We start from the raw sequence: 21,346 nt of genomic DNA, 5'->3' as shown, positions 1-21,346 counted from the left end.
TTTTGACTTGATCAAATTACATAACTTTAAAAAAAAAATTAATATATAATATAAAATTAATAATTATAATTACAATCATCAAAATGAAATAAAATTAAACATAAAATAAAATAAAATAAATAATGATAATTATCAATAAAACATTTTGACTTCGGTCAAATTACATAACTCTAAAAATAAAAATAAAATAAAATATAATTAATAATTAAACCAACTTAGATCCATTTTAACTCGGATCTACCAAGAGAAATACCAAATCTCTTGAGATGCAAATCTCTTTCAAAGTGAAAGGCGATTTGATCATTTTGGGCAAGTTAACATGGATCTAGGCTAGTTTATAATATAATTAGTTTGATATTTTATTAGAAAAATTCATTAAAATATTGAAATAATGAATTTATGAATAAAATTTTAATATATAAAATGTAAGAATATAACATTTTAAGTATGTTGATAAATATATCTCTTTCAAAATAAAATTTTAACTATCAATAATTATTAACAAAATAGTATAGATTTAAATTCCATAAAATATTCATGAAACACTTTTAATAATAGTTATAAAGATTATTGAAATTTATTTATATAAATAATAATTGGATTGTTTTTTATTTTTAATTTAATTAAAAAATAAATATCTACAAATATTATATCATATTTCCACTAAACATATATTTATAACATTAAACTCTCTTATTATTTATTATTACTATATCTTCATTTATCACTCATTTAATTTATATAATTAAACCAATATTTATACAACTGTAAACAATCCTCTTAAAACAATGGCAAAGAAATATAAACTCCACCCTAAATTAACCTCACACTATTAACTCATTGCATCATTAGTTTATATACCTAGTTTAGTATGAAACAGGGATATCTTCAAATTTGAACGAAATTATATTGACAACGTCTCGTTGAAATTGTTAATAGTTATTCCAGTTGTTGAAACCATGATTGCAATATTTTATAATCACTGGACGTTATTCGGTATAATTTCGTTGCTTCCGTGCTCTTACTGTAGATAATGATTCAAAACATTTGAATTTTATTAAAAACATTTAACAAACTATCATGACAAATCCAAGGTTAGCATCCTATGAGAAACTTAATGCATAGAATTATTAAACTGACTATGACTATTGAATTCAGGATGTATTGATTTTGCAGTGAGAAACCCCATTTTTCTGATTTTTTACCGCTGATATTTCGTAGATTCGAGCTTCGTTCCTCCACTAATATACGCAGTATTGGGGAGCTCAAAGCATCTTGCGGTAGGCACAATCCCCTCTGTCGATTCTTCTTGGTTCAATGCTCAGCCATGAGGTCTCACCCATTCATAACCCCGAGCTGTATGCACGTTTGGCCATGACTGCCACCACCACCTTTGCTGGTGTTTTCCAAGCATTCTTGGGCTTTTTCAGGTATAAGCTAATAAATTTATATATTCTTATTTCAAAACCAATTATTTAGTTGTGAACTCATGTAGATTTCGGGAATATTTAGAAATTTGATTAGTAAAGGGGTTAAATTAGTGATTTTTATTTCTATGAGATTATCAAATTTTTCAGAATATTCTTAAAATCCACGAGAGATTAAATAATTGATTTTTATGTGGATTTGACCAACAAATTTTAAAGTATTCTCAAAATCTAAAACCCACTTAAAAATACCACTATTCAGTAAAACTATGCTACTATGCTCTCTAGAATTTTCAATTGCTCTTTTCTGATTTGATATTCTATGGAGCAGATTAGGGTTCATCATAAACCTACTTTCTCACGCAACTATAGTGGGATTCATGGCGGGCGTAGCCACTGTTGTGTCCCTTCAACAGCTCAAAGGCATCCTGGGACTTAAGCATTTTACTGCGAAGAAGACATAGTTTTTATCGTCCGCTCAGTTTCACAACAAGCTGACAAGGTTTCTCTGGATCAATAAATTCATTTGCTTCAATTTCTTTTTCCTAAAGTTGCCACTGATCAGGCTTGCTGATGTTGGAACAGTGTGTGTGTGCAGTGGAGATGGGAAACCATGGTGCTTGAAGTATATTCTTTCTGATTTTACTTCTGACCGCCCGTTACATCGTTAGTAAAGCCTGCTTTAAACCTGAAGAGTAACGTAGAGGCATTTTAATACAGATTTTATTATTACACGGTGAAATAGGAAGATAGAGATCTTATATTGATAAAAACAATTAACCATTCCAAAAGCTTTTAACATAGGTATATTTTAAATTAATGTACTGTGGAGATTAATGTATTAATTAATCTCTGGTTTTTTTATAATAGATTTTGAAAATCGTGTACATAGACAATGTATTTTAGATTCAGGTCCTTGATTTTGGGAAAACTCACGGCTATTCATGAAGCCATAGAATCCATCATTGGATCCCTTAAGTGTGGGTGAGATTGCCAAGCCTACCTTTATCTCTGGATTCTCTCCTCGCTAAAAGCCATTGGAAATGCATGTGGAAATGGACTTCAGCCCCCGATTCCTAGCTAAAATAAACCTAACAAGTAAAGACTATGTGTGGAACCAGAAACTCGATTATGAAAGTGTCATCTTCAGATGTCGATCCTGCTTTGAGACAGGCCATCTAGCCAAAAATTGCCCAAAAGCCTCCTAGAAAAATTCCGCTAGAAAAAACCACCACAGCTCTACATGGTGGGAAGGAGCACAAAAAGAACACTACACTATCATCAAAGAAGAATACTATAGAGCAAACTCTGAATCACAAGAAATCGGGCAAAAAAAAACAGCTCTCAAGACAAAGGGAGAAAGCCCCACTCAAGAACAAAAAAGAGAACTGAGGACCCCTCAAGCATCAACAATTATGAGGATTCGAATATCTCACAAAATAAATCTTCATTTAACAGCAAATGAGATCTCCTAGACCAAAGTTCTTCTCCAACTATCTTTAAAAGGACCAACACAATAGCCCGCGAAGCTAATACACCAATGTCCCAAGAACCAGAAGAGATGAAGGAGATGCAAGATAAAGGAAGTTGGAAGACCATAGAGAGAAAAAAGAAAGCTATAGCACTATTCTTGCCAAGAAAGACAAGGAGCCAGACAATTAAAAACTAATAAAATTATAGGTCTCATAAACCAATTTAATCTTAATGGACATTCATCATCATCATCAATTTAATTATAAATTTTTAAAATATTTATATTTCCAAATATTCTATAAATATGATATTTAGATAATAGCTAAGTTAAATAATTAATTTTATTTTTGTTTTTGGAATATTAAGGATTCACATAACAATTTTATAATATTTTGCAAATATCATATTTACATATAATAGTTAAATTAAATAATTAATTTTATTTGTGTTTTGGAATATTAAGGATTTACCTAACATTTATGATACTAGTATATCTTATTAATATATTGTTGAATTTAATTATATTATATATTCCAAAAATTTTGGAAACCTAATGATTTCACTCTAGTTTGTTAAATTTTCATAGTATTTAAGATTCACGTGACCATTTGTAAATAGAAAAATGATATTAGAAATTAACGATGAAATTTTTGTATTTATGTTTGTTGTTTTGCATTTATTATTATTTTGTATAATGTTTTTGTTAATTATATTGATAGGTGTATTTATTTTAAAAATAAGTTTTTTTATAATTTTAATTTAATTATTAGTTATTTTTAAGGTTTAAGCGGAATGTAGAGATTTAATCTTTATGAAATATATTTTAATATTTATAATAGTATCAAGAGTTAAGATTTATCTGCAAATAAATTATGTTTTTTAATTAAATTATCTCAACTTAATTAATTAAATAAAATGAGCATGTGTAACGATAAGTCGTGGTATTATTATAGCAAAAGCCGTGGTATTATTATAACAAAAGCTATTTACACTCTGATCAAGAGGAGGTGAATCTCCTAGAAGTGGTGTGCAACCCAGTATGGTAGAAATGTACATTTTGATTAGATCCAAAAATATTAATATTATCATTATTAATAAAACATTTTAACTTGATTACATAAAAATAAAATTATAAAATTAATAATTAAACCAGCTACAAAGCTTTGAGAAGGATCAAATCTCTTGAATCGCAAATGTCTTTAGAATGAAAAAAAAATTGATCTCCCTTAATACATCTAAAATTAAAATGGATCTAAACCAATTTAAATTAAAATGCATGATATAATTTTTGACGTTTAATATGTATCAAAATTTATCCGTACTTACCAACTATTTAATTTACACATATAATCATTTTAACCTGAAAATATATATAATGGAAAAAAATATTTTATAATACTTTTTTATTTATACACCCATATATAGTAATCTCCTTATTCTACTTTACTAATCTCTGGATCTTTAATAGATTACCGATGAACATAGATTTTTGCTACTCGCTAATAAAGAAATTGTGTTCTGTGGTAGCAGTGTAAAAAAAGGCCACGGTTATTCTGGATCTCTGCTGCTACTCCGCTGAGATGTGTCATTATAGCCACTCTGCTGATTTTTATCACGCACGCAGAGAGGCACTGTGGAAATTGTACGAAAATAACATAACCCTTCTGTATGAATTTAAAGTGTAATAATTTACCGAGATTTCCGCTCTAATTTTATTTGAGGCTCAGGACAGGTGGGTCACTTAGAAAGGCCTAAACCCCATGTCCATTGGTCAATTAACCTGGAGTGACAAGTACCTGAAGGGTTCTCTGAAGACAGGAATCGTATCTGGTGTCGTTTCCCTGACTGTAGGAGAAAACGTCCTCTCTAATAAGTAATAGATTGATTTCAAATCACTCCTCCCAGCCAGAAAATGCTAGTAAATTTTTATTGCTAATTTGTGCGGGAAGGAATAGCTATTGGAGAGACCTTTTCTCTGCTCAAGAACTATAACATTGATGGCACCAAAGAGGTGATTGCCATTGGCGTCATGAACATAGTAGGGTCGTGCACAACCTGTTATGTTACAACAGTTTAGTGTCTTTGAATATATCATTTTTCACAACTTTGGTAGCATTACATGCCTTGAGTTTTATTTACCGTTAAATGGATTTTTAACTATATATCATTTTGAATATATCATTTTTCACAACTTTGGTAGCATTACATGCCTTGAGTTTTATTTACCGTTAAATGGATTTTGAGTAGTTAAAGTAAATTTGACTTGGTCAGGTTATTGTTGGTTTTTGAACATTATGAGAAGTCATAATATTATCTATGGTATTCATGTGGAATAGGATTTGCCATATATGTGAGAATAGGAACATCGAGGATGAAAACCACTTCCTCTTAGAGTGCCCAGCGTATAACCACATTAGATCTCAGTTTCACAATCTTTGTTACAATACTGACCTTCCTAGCGTTTTACAATGTCGTGAGCTCTGGAGGCTTCTCTCCAAGCTTTTTGAGCATAGGAATAAAATATTAAATCAAAATAGATAATTTGTTTCTTAGGTCCGATAGACCATTATTTGGTCTCAGCGGACGTTAATCATCATCATCATCATCAACGTATTTAATAGGGAAAATTAAACCAACATAGATCCAGCTTAATCTTTGATCTAACAAAATTTGAGAGATCAAATCTGTTAAAATGTAAACCTCTTTTAGAGTAAAAAAAAAAATTGACTGATAAATCCGAACTGATAAATCTAAACTAGGTTTGATTTAATTAGTATTAGTAATTTATATTTGTCAAATTTCTAAAATCTAAAATTTGCAACTATGCTAAAATATGTCAAATTTCTAAAATTTGCAATTGAGTTACTCTAAGATATGCTAATGATATGCAAATTGGTTGCAGGTGTGTTTTCCAGGTCTGCTGTGAATTTCAATGCGGGATGTAAAACAGCTTTCTCAAACATAGTAATGGCCTTCGCTGTAATGATAACTCTTCTGTTTCTGACTTTTCTCTTCTATTACACTCCTGACTTTTCTCTTCTATTACACTCCTACTGTGTGGTATTATCGTCAATAATCATCTCGGCCATGCTCAGCTTGATCGACATCCATAGCGTTTATAATCTCTGGAAAGTGGACAAGATCGATTTCTTCGTTTTTTTGGGAGGCTACTTGGGCATTGTTTTTGCCAGTGTTGAAGTTGGCCCTGCAACCGCTGTATGCTGTACACAAATGTTTCTTGCATGTTATCAGAAATTAATTAAACCTTTGAAATCTGGCAATGTTTTCATGGTTAATATGATGATTATCTTTGCAGGTATCCTTGTCATTGGTAAGATTATTGATGCACATCATGAGGCGTCATACTGCAATTCTGGGAAATATTCCTGGATCGTCTGTATACCGAAGCCTTAATCAAGACCCTCATGCCACCAGAGTTCCAGGCATTCTCATACTGCGCATCCATTCTCCAATATTTTCCGCCGACTCCACTTATTTGTACTGAGTGTTTTTGAAAGAAATCATTTTAGGTAAATAAATCACTAATTGAAATAGAAGAAAATAAAAATAATAATGGTGGGCGGTATCTAAAATTATTAGATGGTATATTAGGTTTTTCTGAGGTTTTTAAAATTATAATGATAATACTTAAAATTATAGATTTTTTCGTAGTCAATAGCTAGGTCTAATCTTAAGGGCTTTGGGGAGAATTGAACTTGTGACCCTATGACCTCCTGAACTTCGAATGGCAAAGCACTTATTTGACTAGTTGAGCTAACCCTTGGGACTTATAGGAAAAAATAATTATTAATCTTAAAGGTATATTTATTTTAGAATATAACTACCCAAATTTTAATTTCATTATCAATAATTATTAAGTAGATAGTAAAAATTTAACCTCATGAAATATTTTAGAATATTTATAATAATATACACAAATAAATGATTGAGATTTATAATCAAAGTAGTTATATATATATATATATATATATTTTAATTAAAATAATTAATTAAAAAGAATGCTATATAAAAAAGTTTCCTATAGAGTGATTTATGTGTTTTTCGACATATGGTATGAGTAAGTTGTGATATTGTAATAAATTGAAATGTATGATAAATGAAGTATTTGGATGTTTATTATAGATGGGTGTCTATCTATATTTATCAATTATTAAATTTAGATGCATCAGCCCAACTCGCCTTTTGGATGTTGTATAAGTAAGTCATGATATTGTAATAAATTGAAATGTATGTTAAATGAAGTGTTTAGTTGTTTATTATATATGCCGCTGATAGGATATAAGGTATTCAGTTTTTCATTGACTTGCTATTAGTTTTTCTTTGACTAAAAAAATTTAATATCTATCCAAAGTTTAACATTATGAAATTAAATATATTATTTTTAAATCAAATTTATTTCTATTTATCTCAAATATGATTGATTGAAATGTCTCCCCTCTTATTGTGTAATTATGGCAAAAATTGACTTTTGTGTACTTTATTATTAATTACTATGTATTATATCACTTATTACAATCTATTAATATAAATAATTTGAAAAATAACATTATATATTAATTACTATGTACCATAAACACAAGTGGTTTGTAATTAAATTCAAAAATTACATTTTCTCATTGGTGTAAAGTGTTAAATAGACCATTTTTATAGGTTTTATTTTTTAATTAAAAAAATAATTTCAAAGGTATAAATTTGAAAAAAATAACATGTGTACAATTTGTACAACTCTCATTATATCAATTTATATTCTAATGACATAACATGTCTACTATAATATGAACATTATATAAATAAATTACCATCATTCAATATTAAATAAATAATTATTAATTTGTTATCATTCTCTTCAATGTCAATTAAAAAAAAAAAAACACTAACCTTTATTTATAAAAAAAATGTTTAATTATATTAAAAATATTAATAAAAAATTGATTACACACATATTCATATAATTTATTTTACAATTTTATTATTCTTTAGAGTCCATACAACACATCATGATATTAAAATATTTTATTAAACTAAGCAGTAAAAAACTCTAGTTATGCGGTTTTGTTATAGATTGATGCCTATCTATATTTATTAACTATTAAATTTAGATGCGGTCGGGTTTAGTGAATACTTAATTTGATTTGGATAATGACAAAATTCTGAGATGGATAGAGAAAGAAAAGAAACCCTGGCCAAGCTCAATCAACAGACTCTCAGCTACATCGTGCTGAACTTGGGTTGTGAATATTGTCTCCATCGCCATTGATTTTGACAGGAACAGATTTAAACGTAATGGGGTCTGATAACTATCCATTTACTAAATAAGACCTGCTATTTATTGACAGCTGTGACGAGCATCGACACCAGCGGGATCAATACCCTTGACGAACTGAGAAAGAAACTGGAGCAAGCAGCGTCAACTTTAGGTGATTTTTTAAAGTACTAATGTTGATGAATTATTGCGTCGTATTGCATATTAATTGTGTCGCAGCAGTTTGTACTGGCGACGTCTGCGAAGCAGGAGATAGAGGGCAAGAACTAACCAGCCTGTTATACGGGATTAAATGTCTGGTTAGCTACGTTTTTTTGGTGATTTTGTAAATAAAAAATAATGGGTGTGTGTTATAGGGATATTGAGGATTCAGCTAACCAAGTATTTAATGCCCTATAACAGGCTGGTTAGCTTAAGCCGGAGATAGAGAAGCTGCTGAAGTCGAGATTTAGGGATGATCTCAGCAAGAAGCGTTGTTTTTCACTGTGGAGGAGGCCATTGTTGGCTGCAACGCTTTGCTTAACCCTGAAAGGGTGGATGACATCAACGCTACCAACAACACTAACCAAACCTGAACAACCAAACATGAATTTCAAGAAGAATAGACACAGTGAAGTGTAATTCATGACACCACTATGGATCAAAGTCATCACACTCAAATTGACTATTTCAAGTTAATGCTTTCCCCTCATGCATGGGAAAGACTTGTTTCCGTGAATGCTTCGGTGTCATGTTAAGATAATTGTAATAGAAATTTGGAAATCCGCAGCGTAGTGATTCAGAAAAATTATGAATGGTACATATGCAACTCTATTACAATATGAGAATATACGGTTAAAAAAAGAAATTTAGATATAATTTTTACTGAAAAAATATAATATAAAACGTATGTATTCCACATGTTTAATTGATGGAATGTTTTAAAATAAATTGAAAGTGTAAATATTAGTAAGTTTCTTAACCCTAATTTGTATATTTTTTTAAATATTATTTTTATATTTATATATATAATTAATTTAAATTGTTATGGCAAGCTTTGAGGAACTTAAGGTTATTTATGAGTATACTTGGATGTGGGTGTTTAACAAGATAATGATGAGGGGCATGTGATACTTTATGGCACACTTCGCAAGTGGAGTGGTCGCAGTTTTATGACGATGGATGTTTTGGCATGTGACTATATTCAAGGTCGTGGATAGTTCGCCTACTAAATTTTTCATGGTAATTATTATGTTTTATTCTCAACCTGAAATTACAAGATATTATCCAGCCCCTAGGATGAGGGAGTACCCACTAAAGTATGATAGAATGAATGTTTTGTTTTGTTGGTCTTTGGGATTACCAGTTGCAACAAGTTTCTATTCAAAGCCGCCCCCAACGCTAGGTTTTTTTTTCTAGTTGCTAGGAAGATTTGTAGTCACACTTTTTTGACTTTATCATAGTATAGCTAGAATATATCATGAATTTTGAAACTTGGGTTTTTGGAAACAATGGCATCTAGCTAGGTTTTGTTACAGCAAAGGATGATTTCTCATATGGAATTCCTGGCTGTTATGATTCCTATATCTAGTTTCTAGAGCTTTATTATAACATTAGATAAAAGAGAAGGAAAAAAAAAGGGTTATTTATGAGGATTAATCTGGTTTATTAATGTGTAGGGTTCAATTTATAATTTTTTTTTGAAAATAAAAAAGTTAAATTAAAAAAAATGTATTTTATAATTATAACATATGTAAAAATAAAAACAAATAAAAAATATAATGTACCTAAGAATCATTGGAGGTAATTGATAATTAATAGAAGTCGAACGTGGTGGTATGAGGACTCATCCATGGTGTTTGACCCTAAGAAACAAGGTTTAGGGTCATAGGATCTTATTATAACAACCCTTTTTTCTACACCTTGTGATTGTAAATATCCTTGTGTAAATTTTGGGGAAAAATGTAAAATTTCAAATAAAAATGAATTGATGGTTGGCTCGAGGGGACGACACGGATCCTATGTTATGAGGAGAAGGTTGCGTGGATTATTAGTATTTGTACGGAAGTGTCGCGATCATGCCACACCCACCCCATTTAATTCCCTTACCTAGCACACTGACCACGGTGCTGCCTGCGCTAACATGTATCAAAGTTTTGGAATGGGCAGTAAGGTTAGAGGATAGTGCCCATCTATCTTCCTTTCCTTCAGGATCAAGGTAGAGAACAACTACCTTGGGAGGAAAAAGAGAGATGATGAAATAGACAAGAGGTGACACACACAAGAGAATGAGAGAACCAAGAAGTGGGAACACAAATGTGAATAGAAGATGTAAGCAGGCTCACAAAGAACATGTAGATGAAGAAGAATTCTTGGGGTGGAAGAAGTGTTGGTAATAGTGAAGAAGACTAAATTGGACTAAAATATTCCTGAGCTAGGGCTCTTTGACTAGTAAGTACTCCCTGTGATTGGGTTAAAAATCCATGGATTGTGTTCTTAAGCCTTATTGGGTGATAGGAGGCTTAGTGGAGAAGTAAACCATTTACTTTTTGTTGAATAAGCTAATAAACCAATAATTTCTTGCTAAATAAGTTGATAAACCACTTAGTTCTTGCTAAATGGGATGATAAAACACTTAGGTCTTTGTTGTAAGGATGATAAACCACTAGGTAGGGTAAGTTGAGCCATTATGGTGCTTGTTGGAAGAGTTGATAAACCACCTAAATAGTGGGATACAGGCCCCTACAGTGCTTTCCTTGAAAACAAGGTTGTTAAACCACCTATATTGTGGATTCGTTCTCCTGGAATTGAGCAATACCCCATCTAGGCCTTGGGTGAATCCTTGTGATTGATCCTAGATAGAGTAAGAGAGTCATTATGGTGCTTATTGCCAGAGATCAGTTGATAAACTACCTGGATGATGTGCTCCATCTCTTGAGTGTTTGACCAAGCCTTTGTCTGAATTTCCCTTGAGCAGGTATCCTCTCAGACTTTGGATTCAACTTGGGGGTGGTCAACTCTAAGAGAAATTACAATGTGGTTGGCTTATTCTTGGGTGAAGAGTTGAAGTCCCTCCTTCAGTTTCCAGTCATTTCACTACATTAAGTATAAAGTTATACATCTTTGGATTGTAGGTTGTGATAATCTTTTTCGGTTAATAAATGTTACAGTGATTATGCATGTTTATGTGTGGATGCTTGAAAGCAATTATTACATTCACTACCAATTATCTTGGATGTTGTGATTTCAATTACTAATGGCACTATGGAGTTGCTACCCTCTGTATGATTAAAATTTATTTATATGCTGGTAGATGAGTGCCTACATGGTTGTAATTATATGTTCTCATCTTGTGAAAAGTTGTGTGAACTATAAATCTCTGCAAATCTATTTGTTATTTTTGTTTGAATCATCACTCCAATTAATCTCTCATAATTCACCAAGTTAATACATGCATGTCAACCTACTCAAGAGCTTGTTGTAGATTTGTGTGAATGGGTTGTTGACTCGTGTTACTCAATGGAGGCCAAGGATTAGATTCAAATAGTGTGTTTTAAGAAAATTGACATTTGAAATGATGGATCCATGCCTTATGAAATTCCTCAATTTTCCATATTTCTTTGTTTCTTCTTGCGCTCGGGTTATCTAAGGTCCGAGGTTGCCTAGGCAGAGGTGCTTGTGCATGGCTCAAATACCATCTCGACCAAATATCCTCTTTCATAGTTGTCTCATTCGATATCTGGTCTCCCTTTTTGAAGTGTACTACATTAGAAAATCCAATGGTTGAGAGAGGCTAGATGTAGCATGGTCAACCCCGTACCAGATTGACTACACAGAAAAGTGGATTCAAAGATTTGAGTGTCTGGTGGTAGACGAGGGCAAACCCTAGTCACATAATTAGATGGGTGATGACCCAAATTATTAACAATAGTAGAGTGGATCTAGGGATCCAATATTCGAGGTTGTTGAGGGGAATAAAGAAGGTGTTATGAGTGGATATGGGCATGAATAGGATAAACAACATGGTACCACTTAATATTATGGAGTGGGGACCCAGTGGACCCCACTCCAAGCTGACGTGACAATGCCACAAGGGCTACCATGTGGATGCCACATGGTATATGGTGGGTCTTATACTGAATTCACATTATAGCTCACAAGGATTTGGCCATCCGGGGGTGTCAAGTGGTATCCCAAGGATTGAGAGACCAAATGAGCAGCATGTCAGATATAATTGTGAGATAATGAGCTTTACTATGATAGTGGGTATTGCATTGAGTTTCCATGGTTATGTCACGAGGGCTTGATAAGGACCACATGGAAATCCATTGCTGACGTGGCATTACATCATTGGATAGGCTTTAGAAGGGCATACCTTTTAATATGGGAATGAGTTTGAGCTAAAATTTATGTCGCTAGAAAGCTCTCAACAAGTTGAATGCATTAGTGACGTTTTTTTATAGATTTGAAGGCTTTAAAAAATAAACATTTTTGTAACCCCATCTTCATAACAGACCTTGGAGGTTTGATTAGATCAACAAGTAACACCTCCCACAACCTGATTTGGGGCAAAGGGGTGGGAGAGAATGTTACAAAGTGGTATTAGAGCATTGCACTACTACATGTAGGGGGGTTTTAAGACAATATTTGAGTCAATTGTCTTAACTTGAGACAAAAAGAAACTCAAATATTGTCTTAAATATTGTCTCTAAGCGGGTGTCTCAAAATATAATGTCTCAAAAATTTGTCTCTATAAAGACAATATAGAACACATATTATTATTGTCTCTATAAAGACAATTTGATTTGTCTCTCTAGAGACAATTTCATTTGTGTCTCTTTAGAGACAATTACATTTTTGTCTTTTTAGAGACAATTCCATAATTCAAACTATTGTCTCTCTAGAGACAATATAAAAAATTATTTAAAAAAAAATAAATGTCCATAATTCAAACTATTGTCTCTCTAGAGACAATAAAAAAAATTATTTAAAAAAAAATAAATGTCCATAATTCAAACTATTGTCTCTCTAGAGACAATATAAAAAATTATTTAAAAAAAATAAATGTCCATAATTCAAACTATTGTCTCTCTAGAGACAATATAAAAAATTATTTAAAAAAATAAATAAATGTCCATAATTCAAACTATTGTCTCTCTAGAGACAATAAAAAAAATTATTTAAAAAAAAATAAATCTGCTCAAACTATTGTCTCGGATTTGCTCCTGCCAAAAATTATTTAAAAAAAAATAAATCTGCTCAAACTATTGTCTCGGATTTGCTCCTGCCAATCTATCTGTGTATCCATCTCTATCTACCTATCCATCCATCCATCCATTCAACTATATGCATGTCTAGATATACATATGTAAGCCTGCAGATCTATGTTTTATAGTGTGTGCTCTCCTAAAATTTGGGATATGCGTGCACATTGCATTTATAGGGTGTGCCTTGGGAAGTATGTATCATAACTGCCGTTTGAGGTAACCAGCCTATATGCCATCTATGTTCCCCATGGTCACTCGTCAATCTATGATCTGGAACCGAGAAAACTTGGCATCTATAGTAATACTAGTCATTCTATCTAATGGGAATCATACTAACCAGGAGACTAATATGTTTGAATCATAATAAGATAGCCACATATTACTCATATGCCACTAATACAAGGTGTTATGACCTATCAATAAGCCTAACCTGAATCCAAGTATTACGGTAATTACAACACATGTATTACCATGTTCATAAGCAGATAAGAGTACTTATAACAACAGACCCAACCTATCGCTATCTATCCCTATTCAATAAGCTTAAGTATAGCACTAACTATGGTTTAGCTAATAGATCCGTAATGATTGAGCTTTATATTCACACCTACTCCATATGTCCTAGTTGGAACCATTTTTCTCCATCTCATTTGCAAGGAGAAAAGATATATCGAACTGGTTAACATTAAATAACAAGGACTTGACAATTACTGTACAATAAATAAACCATGCTCATCCTGATTCAGGGACCAAATAAATTCCCTGGTCCATTAAATCAGAGAAACATACACTAGAGAAAATTCAGGAAAACAAAAATATTCGATAATACAAAAAATTACAAGCTACACAGGCAGCATCCTCAAAACTGCCAGCGCTCTAGTTGCACCTCTGCTTCAGTTAGGTCTTTCTGAGCTTTCTTCCTACGATAAAATATTGGGCAGTCACGACTGCAATAAGGATAGGACATCAATGTAAGTATAAAAGAGATAGTAATTGTAAAAATAAAAATTAAAATTAAAAAAAAATCCTATTAATTAAAAACAAATACATGATCACACAAATGTTACAAAATACATCCATAATGTAAATTTAAATCATGTTATGAAAATGTAATACTTGAAATATAGCATTCAAAAACCTTGTGCAAAGAACATCTTGGTGCAGAGAGCCTTGGCACCGCTGACATTGTGTCCATAGTTTACCAAAGAGCATTTCTAATTCCCTCACTGACATTGATCAAATATTAGTGTCATATGATAGAAAATCTAGGTGAGAACAATAGACACAAGGCCTACTTTAAATTCTCCAAATAAAGAGTAATGGTATTAGAATACCAGCTTACCATTTGCAACTGTTTTCTGATACAATTCTGCTTCTCTTCCTTTGCAATGTGAACAAAGTGTCTGATCTTCTTTGCTGCAATGGCAACATGAAATCAGGTAACATCATGAATTTCAGTATGAAGCAACCTAACCAGACATTCTTATTATAAGAAAGCTAGACAGTTTCTTACAAGGAGAGCAGGCATGGAATCATGCAACCTCATATATTTTTCCACATCAAAAATATGAACCCTAGTAGCTTTCTAAAGCGCCAAATTGAAATAATAGTTACTCTCAATTGTGCACTACTATAAGCAAGGAAACCACATGCAGGACACCCTCTACTTGTATTAACTAAATACCTAATAGGTGTTTTACAACCAATACAACTGAGTTGTTTCTTGGCAAATTTCATAATTCCACTATTTGAAGGAGTTGATATGGAAACTGCTCGTGTGTGACTACCATGAAGAAGCTCCTTGCTTGCATTCTTCAAAATGGGCTCAAATATTCTCAACATCAGCGACAGAGCAAAAACAGGCACTAATAAAAAACACTTAGCTGGAAAGAATTACTATCTATCAAGATATATTTGGAACACTGGTGAAATTTTCAAAAAGAGCATAAACTGCAAGTGATGATGCTTTGGTCTTTCACCTTGCTCAGTTGATTCTCCAGATAATATTCTGGATCAATAGGGATGTTATTCTCCGGTTCGTAAATTGGATCCTCAGATTTCTCATATGCCTGAGCCCAAGTAAACACATTATTCATTATATCAAGACAAAAACTTTTACATAAAGAAGCCATCCTACAAAATAGTGCTGAGGAAAAATTCATTCACAAAAGTTGCACCTCCCATTATATCTATTTATTTAAATCCATGTCACTATCAAATAACTTTAATCTAAAAAGTCAGCCTGGACAGGATTCCAATCAATAAATCAAAAGACACTCCCCTTCCGGAAAATTCAAGAAGAATGGGACCTTGGTACCACAAATCCATTTAAATTTTAAACCTTCAATCTAACTTTGTTCATCAATGTAGAGTAATCCTGGACTGCTTTAAAATTGGAAATTAGCTCCAAATAGCAATTATATCAAATGGAAAAAGTGGGAAAAAGATGTTCTGAAATGCAAGTTGGAGGGAAAAGAAAAAATCAACAAAAAGGACTATCCAATATCTGCCAGATATGTTTCACTTGTAAAGTAGAACTTTTACAACATCCGGTATCTGATTTCTTTAGGGACCAACAACCTGGCATCAATAGATATGATGCTAATTGAACGTCTTTTTTCAAACCTCGATCCTTGAGTCCAAAGACTCAAATAACTTTGGACGTGTTCTATACTTGCACTGCATCATAGACAAATTTGAACTTTGACCAACAGAGGTTGCTCGTAGGCTGATTCTGAAGTCATTGAGGACAACAATACTCCTCCAAAATAAACGCCCCTTCAAGCATGTATTTAGCATACCCAGCATGACATTTAGATATACAAATAGAAAAAACGAAAATCTAAACAAGTGCCCTATTTCCATCATTTAACCAGGTATGGTGTGGGAAAACTTACATCAGTGTAGTCTTGATCAGTTAACCAACATAAACACATGTTCATAGTGTCATAAACTCTCCTACACACAAATGACGATATTCCTGAAGGAAGTTCGACGCCTTTCCTGAGAAATCCAACTTTAAATGGATAAAGCAATGAGGCAGCTGATATCTCATCTTTGTGAAATGAAATCACCAGCTGTATAAACACACGATGAAATCATGTAAGACAGACATTAAAGCTTCAAAATATCTCATCTGTTTGCAACTCTATTGAATATGGAATAGCAAAATAGCAGATGTGTAATAGATCATAATAAGCATACCAAATGAATATGAGTTCACAGTGTGTGCTGATTAATTGCTTTTACCATATACAATTGTCATAAGGTCCATGTGGATGATGGTAACCACATTAGCCCATCCATATTCTCTTCCACCGCAAGATCGGTATTTTTAGATAAAGGTAGCTTGAAAATAAAAACTGGTTGATACGCTAAGAATGCCAACTGCCCATCTACGTTACAAGCTTAAGCAGTTGACGAAAATATTCCGCCTATCATAGGAGAAATAATGTTAAAGCCATGAAACTTAACACTGCCTAATATACAACTTACAATAATAAAAATGTGAAGACCAAAATACCAAATGTCTAGAAAGTAGGAAAGCCTTTATGCATATCATTACAATAATAGGACTCAAAATAACGACATAACATGAGCTCCCTATACAAAATTAGGGAAGGTAACTCTACACTAAAATACGCAGCCTATGACAGCAAGTCGTGAAGTTAAATTGTTTGCAATTATTTGAAAACTTCTCAAAATCAAACAAGAAAGGCTAAATTTTTCCAACTTGTAAATCTCAACCACAAGCTAGCCCCAAAATACCACTCATATAGATATTTAAAATGACAAATATTCAATTATCTGTGGTGCAACAATTTTTAATCCAAAAAAAGGCTTGTCCACTTGAACGAAACCAGCAACAACTCTATATCTTGTAGCAATGATATCCGGGATATCAAGGCTGGAGACTTAGACAATTCCAACAACCAAAAACTTCAGAAAATCATAACCGAGGGGAACACAATTTCAAACTCATGAAGTGTTAAATAAACCTAAGATTTCTACGGTACAAGTCATCACAATGTATAATTGTAGATTTTCACAAAAGAAAGAAGTACTACATATAAGACATTTATAGTTTTATCAAAAGACTTGCATCCAAACGGGAAAGAGAACGCGGAAGCTTTCAAAACCTAATCGAGTCGCTAATTTCTTCATCGACCTCAAAACTGTGCCATTCAAGCGATATTTTCTAGGGTTTCTCTCTCAAAAACAAGTGCTAAAGCTTTGAAATATGATCGAATGGTGGATTTCTATGAGCATGCAAACAAAAGACCTATGATAACAGAAACATCATATATTCAATCTATCTTGGATAAGTCTTTCCCCGTTTCACTTGGATCTTAGGTTCATTCAACAAAAGCGTAAGGTCTACCTGGAAAGTTTTTCAACATTATCACCCACTACACGCCAACCTTCGCAGGTAAGGCTCTTGTTGAATATATGATGTTTCTGTTATCATAGGTCTTTTTGTTTTGCATGCTCATCATCGTATACAACTTCCTTTTCCCCTTCTTTGCAGGGGAAAGCTACAGGTCTATACTGTCGATGGCTTCCACAGTGCAACCGTGGCGGCAACAATTTCTCCTTACCCCAGAAGTGAACCAGGTCATTCTTGTGGCTATGTTTCCTCTAACTAGCAAAGTTTTGATATAGTTCATCATTTTGGTCCTCCAGAAACATATATGGCTTCCAACTATCATTTCATTCAAATGGTTTAGAAGTTTGTTTTGACGACATGCATAACTCAAGTAGAGCTGGAGGAAATCCTAAAAATGATTTGTCACATTCTATTGGACTTGAACCTATGAAATTTGCAACAATCTCCAATTGAAACTGGTCGGTCCAAAGCAACCAGTTAAACTAGCCCACTGGGCTTATCGCAAATTTAACTTATACATCCTCGTATATAACACTTCTCTGTATTTAACACTTCTAGCCAAGTTTTTCCACCCTATATATTATGCTTCAAGGGAATAGGTACAAGAGTGTTCCTACAATGAAACAAAAATAAAGAAAAGTAAAAGAAGCAGAGCATAAAAAGGGACTAAACTTGACAATACAAGAAAAGCGGTCAGCCTTTCTTCACGAAGGTTAGACATGTTTTCTTGCATGTGGAATTAAACATATTCATATCCATGAACAAACTTGAAAATACAAGCAATTCAAGGGATCCCCCTTTCTTCCTGAATGTTAGACATGTTCTTTTCCGTTTGGAATTGAATAAATATTTATATCCATGAAGAAAGAAGAATAAGTCATAATTTTTGGCAAGAGCGAAATTCTCAAGCATAGCCCATTCTTAGACTCGAACCTGGATAATTATGATAAATTCCTACAACCCAACCAACAAATGTTAAAATGCAGGCCTTAATTAGAGCATGGAGATGGGTTAGGGTCTGTAACATTTGGATAAGCATTACGCTGGGATAAATTCAAATCCTACCTCTCAGTGCCCTCATGCCTACTGCTCAGAAAGTACCCCAATGGCCCACCAACGCTAAGTTCGATCCTTGCCTCTGAGTGCCAGCATAGCTACCTCAAGTACCCGAATGGCTCACCAATGCCATATGTTCAATTCTTACCTCTCGGTGCCTGCATACCTACCTTAAGGTCATGGCACGCATGTAAAAATGGAACCTCATCAAAGTATGGAGTAAAGTCCGTGATATTTAAGCCTTGTCTATGTGAAACTCTAAAAGTACAAGTCTTAATACTCTACTTTGTAGCTAACCATTGCTCATTATTTCTTAAAATAGAAAATTCTACGTCTTTTAACATGGGTAAGGGGTTTCAAACCTATATTTACGTACATACCTTCAATACATTTTTGAGCGTGTATACGATTGTGAAGCGAAAGAAGCAAAGAGCATTTTCCAGCCACTGGCTCAGATGTAACCAGGCTCCCTGCGTTGTTAATTCTTTTCTGGCATGTCCAAACACTTGCACAAAAATAAAACTGAAAAAACCTATGCTCTAAACTTTGATTTCTTTCTGCATAATAGGAAACTTTGAAAAGCTCTTACCTCTGAAAGTTATTTAAGCAGGGTTCGAAACTGGCTACCGTTTCTTTGTAAAGTTTGTCTATGCTTTTCGGTGGCAAATTACAAGCTGAGAAAAGGAGAAGGCCAAAGGAAATGAAAAAAGGGTCAAAATCAAGTGCAATGAAGCTCAAAATAAGCACTGAACATCTATGCTTTTGGCAAATTACAAGCTGAGAAAAGGAAAAGACCAAAGGAATTGAAAAAACCGGCAAGATCAAGTACAATGGAGCTCAAAATAAGCACTGAACGTGTAGAGTTTTGATAATAATTTTAACAGGCTTAAAAGCCTATCAAGATCAAGCATAATGTAGCTCAAAATAAGTGCTTACTATCTAGAATTTTGAGAATAATTCTACTCAGCCTTTAATCTACGATATATTTTTGAGAATAATTCTACTCAGCCTTTAATCTACGGAATATGTAGAGGTGGTCTTGAATATGACAGAACTTACTTCAATATCGAGACTTATGCTGAGCACAGAAGGGGTTAATTAATATCCATAATCCCTCTGTAAATTATGCCTCCAAATAAAACATAACAAAATAATTAAAATAACCATTTTTTAGTGCAATATCGAGACTTATGCTGAGCACAGAAGGGGTTAATTATTACCTTGGCACCTTTTGCAGCCTTTATGATGACATATGGAACATGATCACCCATAGTTGGAGCAGTTGCAGCATCCCTCTGTAAACCAGGGGCAACTTGGCTTTAAAACACGACATCAATTTAAAAAATCCAACAATGGACTCATTGTCAATAAAAAGAAAAATATTACAAGAGTCTTTAGATGCACTGCAGTAATAAAAATAGAGAGATAGGATTGAAATGGAACCAGAAGGCATTGCACCATTCATTATACTTGTTCTGAGAAGTTATTTCCAGTATTTACCTTCCGCATGCGCTCAGCTAGTTCCACGTGTGCTGCCTTGACTGCATAGTCATCTCCAGTCTTTGTCAGACCCTGACTCAACAAAGAGATTGTTAGCACAGGCAAACAACAATGCCCTTAAGAATATGCTGATAGCCTTGATAAAGGATATGACCTGCAAACATCTGTTTCTGCCGCAGCTAAACAGTAATCAATTTTTCTCAGGATGAGATTAAAAATGCAGATATATTATATATTGTCATGTTTTGATTCTCTTCAATTGTATAAGAGCCTCCCTTGACACTTCTTCCTCCCATTGCTAGCAGTAAATATTGACTGAATCCCTTCCAAGTACAGAATGTAGGGAGAAGAAACATGACAGACTTAAAAAGGAAACTTCCATGGCCTACCCCAACTAGGTATATAGTATATACTTCTAACACTTGAAACCAGGAATATGTAATAAGTGACTTGCTCGCAATGTAAATCTCCTCTTCCCCCTATCATATTTTCTCCATTTCAAAAGTAACAAATGGTCAAACAAATTTGGTCATAAACATGCAGAAGGATTCATTGTTCTCACCTTAGTTATCACCAAAAGTGACAAATCCATTTTGTTCATTAACAAGTCAGAAATAGTGTTCTTGACATACTGCACTGCACCAGGTATGTCACGATCAATGAGTATTTTGTGAAGGCACTCTGTAACCAAGTTCTTCACCAGCAGGCAATTGTCCCTTCGCACTGTTTCAATGCCTGTTGATATGGAATATTTAAAAGATCGGGAATATTTAATAATTAAGAAGGCATCAAATAAATTATTTTTCTAAGAGCATTTTGAGCCTTCACAAACACTAAGGCCTGTCTTTGAAACAAAAAGATCAGGTTTGTCACCTTTAGTATCCATTTTGTCATAAGCATCTAGCTTTGTCCACAACAACCCAGCATATCTTTTCTTGCTTATCAACAAGTATGGGTAGTATATTTTTTCAAA

At 33.1% G+C, this 21,346-nt stretch overlaps 2 protein-coding genes across 2 annotated transcripts; one reads left to right on the top strand and one right to left on the bottom strand.

Moving 5' to 3' along the window:
- Window positions 1-1,374: 1,374 nt before the first annotated feature.
- On the top strand, window positions 1,375-8,759 carry LOC149208271 (sulfate transporter 3.1-like). Its single transcript, XM_089398286.1, has 8 exons — window positions 1,375-1,430; window positions 1,759-1,890; window positions 2,026-2,093; window positions 5,803-6,116; window positions 6,217-6,343; window positions 8,258-8,338; window positions 8,404-8,483; window positions 8,649-8,759. The coding sequence occupies exons 1-8, from the start codon at window positions 1,375-1,377 to the stop codon at window positions 8,757-8,759; spliced, it is 969 nt and encodes a 322-aa protein (XP_089254412.1).
- Window positions 8,760-14,100: 5,341 nt separating this feature from the next.
- LOC149208270 (DNA polymerase delta catalytic subunit-like) lies at window positions 14,101-21,125 on the bottom strand. Its single transcript, XM_089394038.1, has 8 exons — window positions 20,936-21,125; window positions 20,374-20,445; window positions 20,094-20,168; window positions 15,409-15,499; window positions 15,115-15,274; window positions 14,773-14,846; window positions 14,569-14,656; window positions 14,101-14,377 (listed from the first exon to the last, which is right to left on the bottom strand). Exons 1-8 carry the CDS (start codon window positions 20,972-20,974, stop codon window positions 14,290-14,292), a joined length of 687 nt encoding a protein of 228 aa, XP_089250164.1. The 5' UTR covers window positions 20,975-21,125; the 3' UTR covers window positions 14,101-14,289.
- Window positions 21,126-21,346: the final 221 nt, after the last annotated feature.

This window comes from Pinus tabuliformis, chromosome 1_2, assembly GCF_031772625.1.
Source record: "Pinus tabuliformis cultivar Carrire ecotype Pingquan chromosome 1_2, CPIR1, whole genome shotgun sequence".
Taxonomy (NCBI): Eukaryota; Viridiplantae; Streptophyta; class Pinopsida; order Pinales; family Pinaceae; genus Pinus; species Pinus tabuliformis.
This window is presented reverse-complemented; position numbering and strand designations above follow the sequence as displayed.

Coding starts and splice junctions, on each gene's coding strand:
- LOC149208270 (XM_089394038.1), bottom strand. CDS start 20,974: ATGAACAAAATGGATTTGTCACTTTTGGTGATAACTAAG. Junction 20,446..20,935: donor CACTTTTGGTGATAACTAAG/GTGAGAACAATG, acceptor TTGTTGAGTCAG/GGTCTGACAAAGACTGGAGA. Junction 14,378..14,568: donor CAAGATGTTCTTTGCACAAG/GTTTTTGAATGC, acceptor TCCTTATTGCAG/TCGTGACTGCCCAATATTTT.
- LOC149208271 (XM_089398286.1), top strand. CDS start 1,375: ATGACTGCCACCACCACCTTTGCTGGTGTTTTCCAAGCATTCTTGGGC. Junction 1,431..1,758: donor GCATTCTTGGGCTTTTTCAG/GTATAAGCTAAT, acceptor TCTATGGAGCAG/ATTAGGGTTCATCATAAACC. Junction 8,339..8,403: donor GCAAGCAGCGTCAACTTTAG/GTGATTTTTTAA, acceptor ATTGTGTCGCAG/CAGTTTGTACTGGCGACGTC.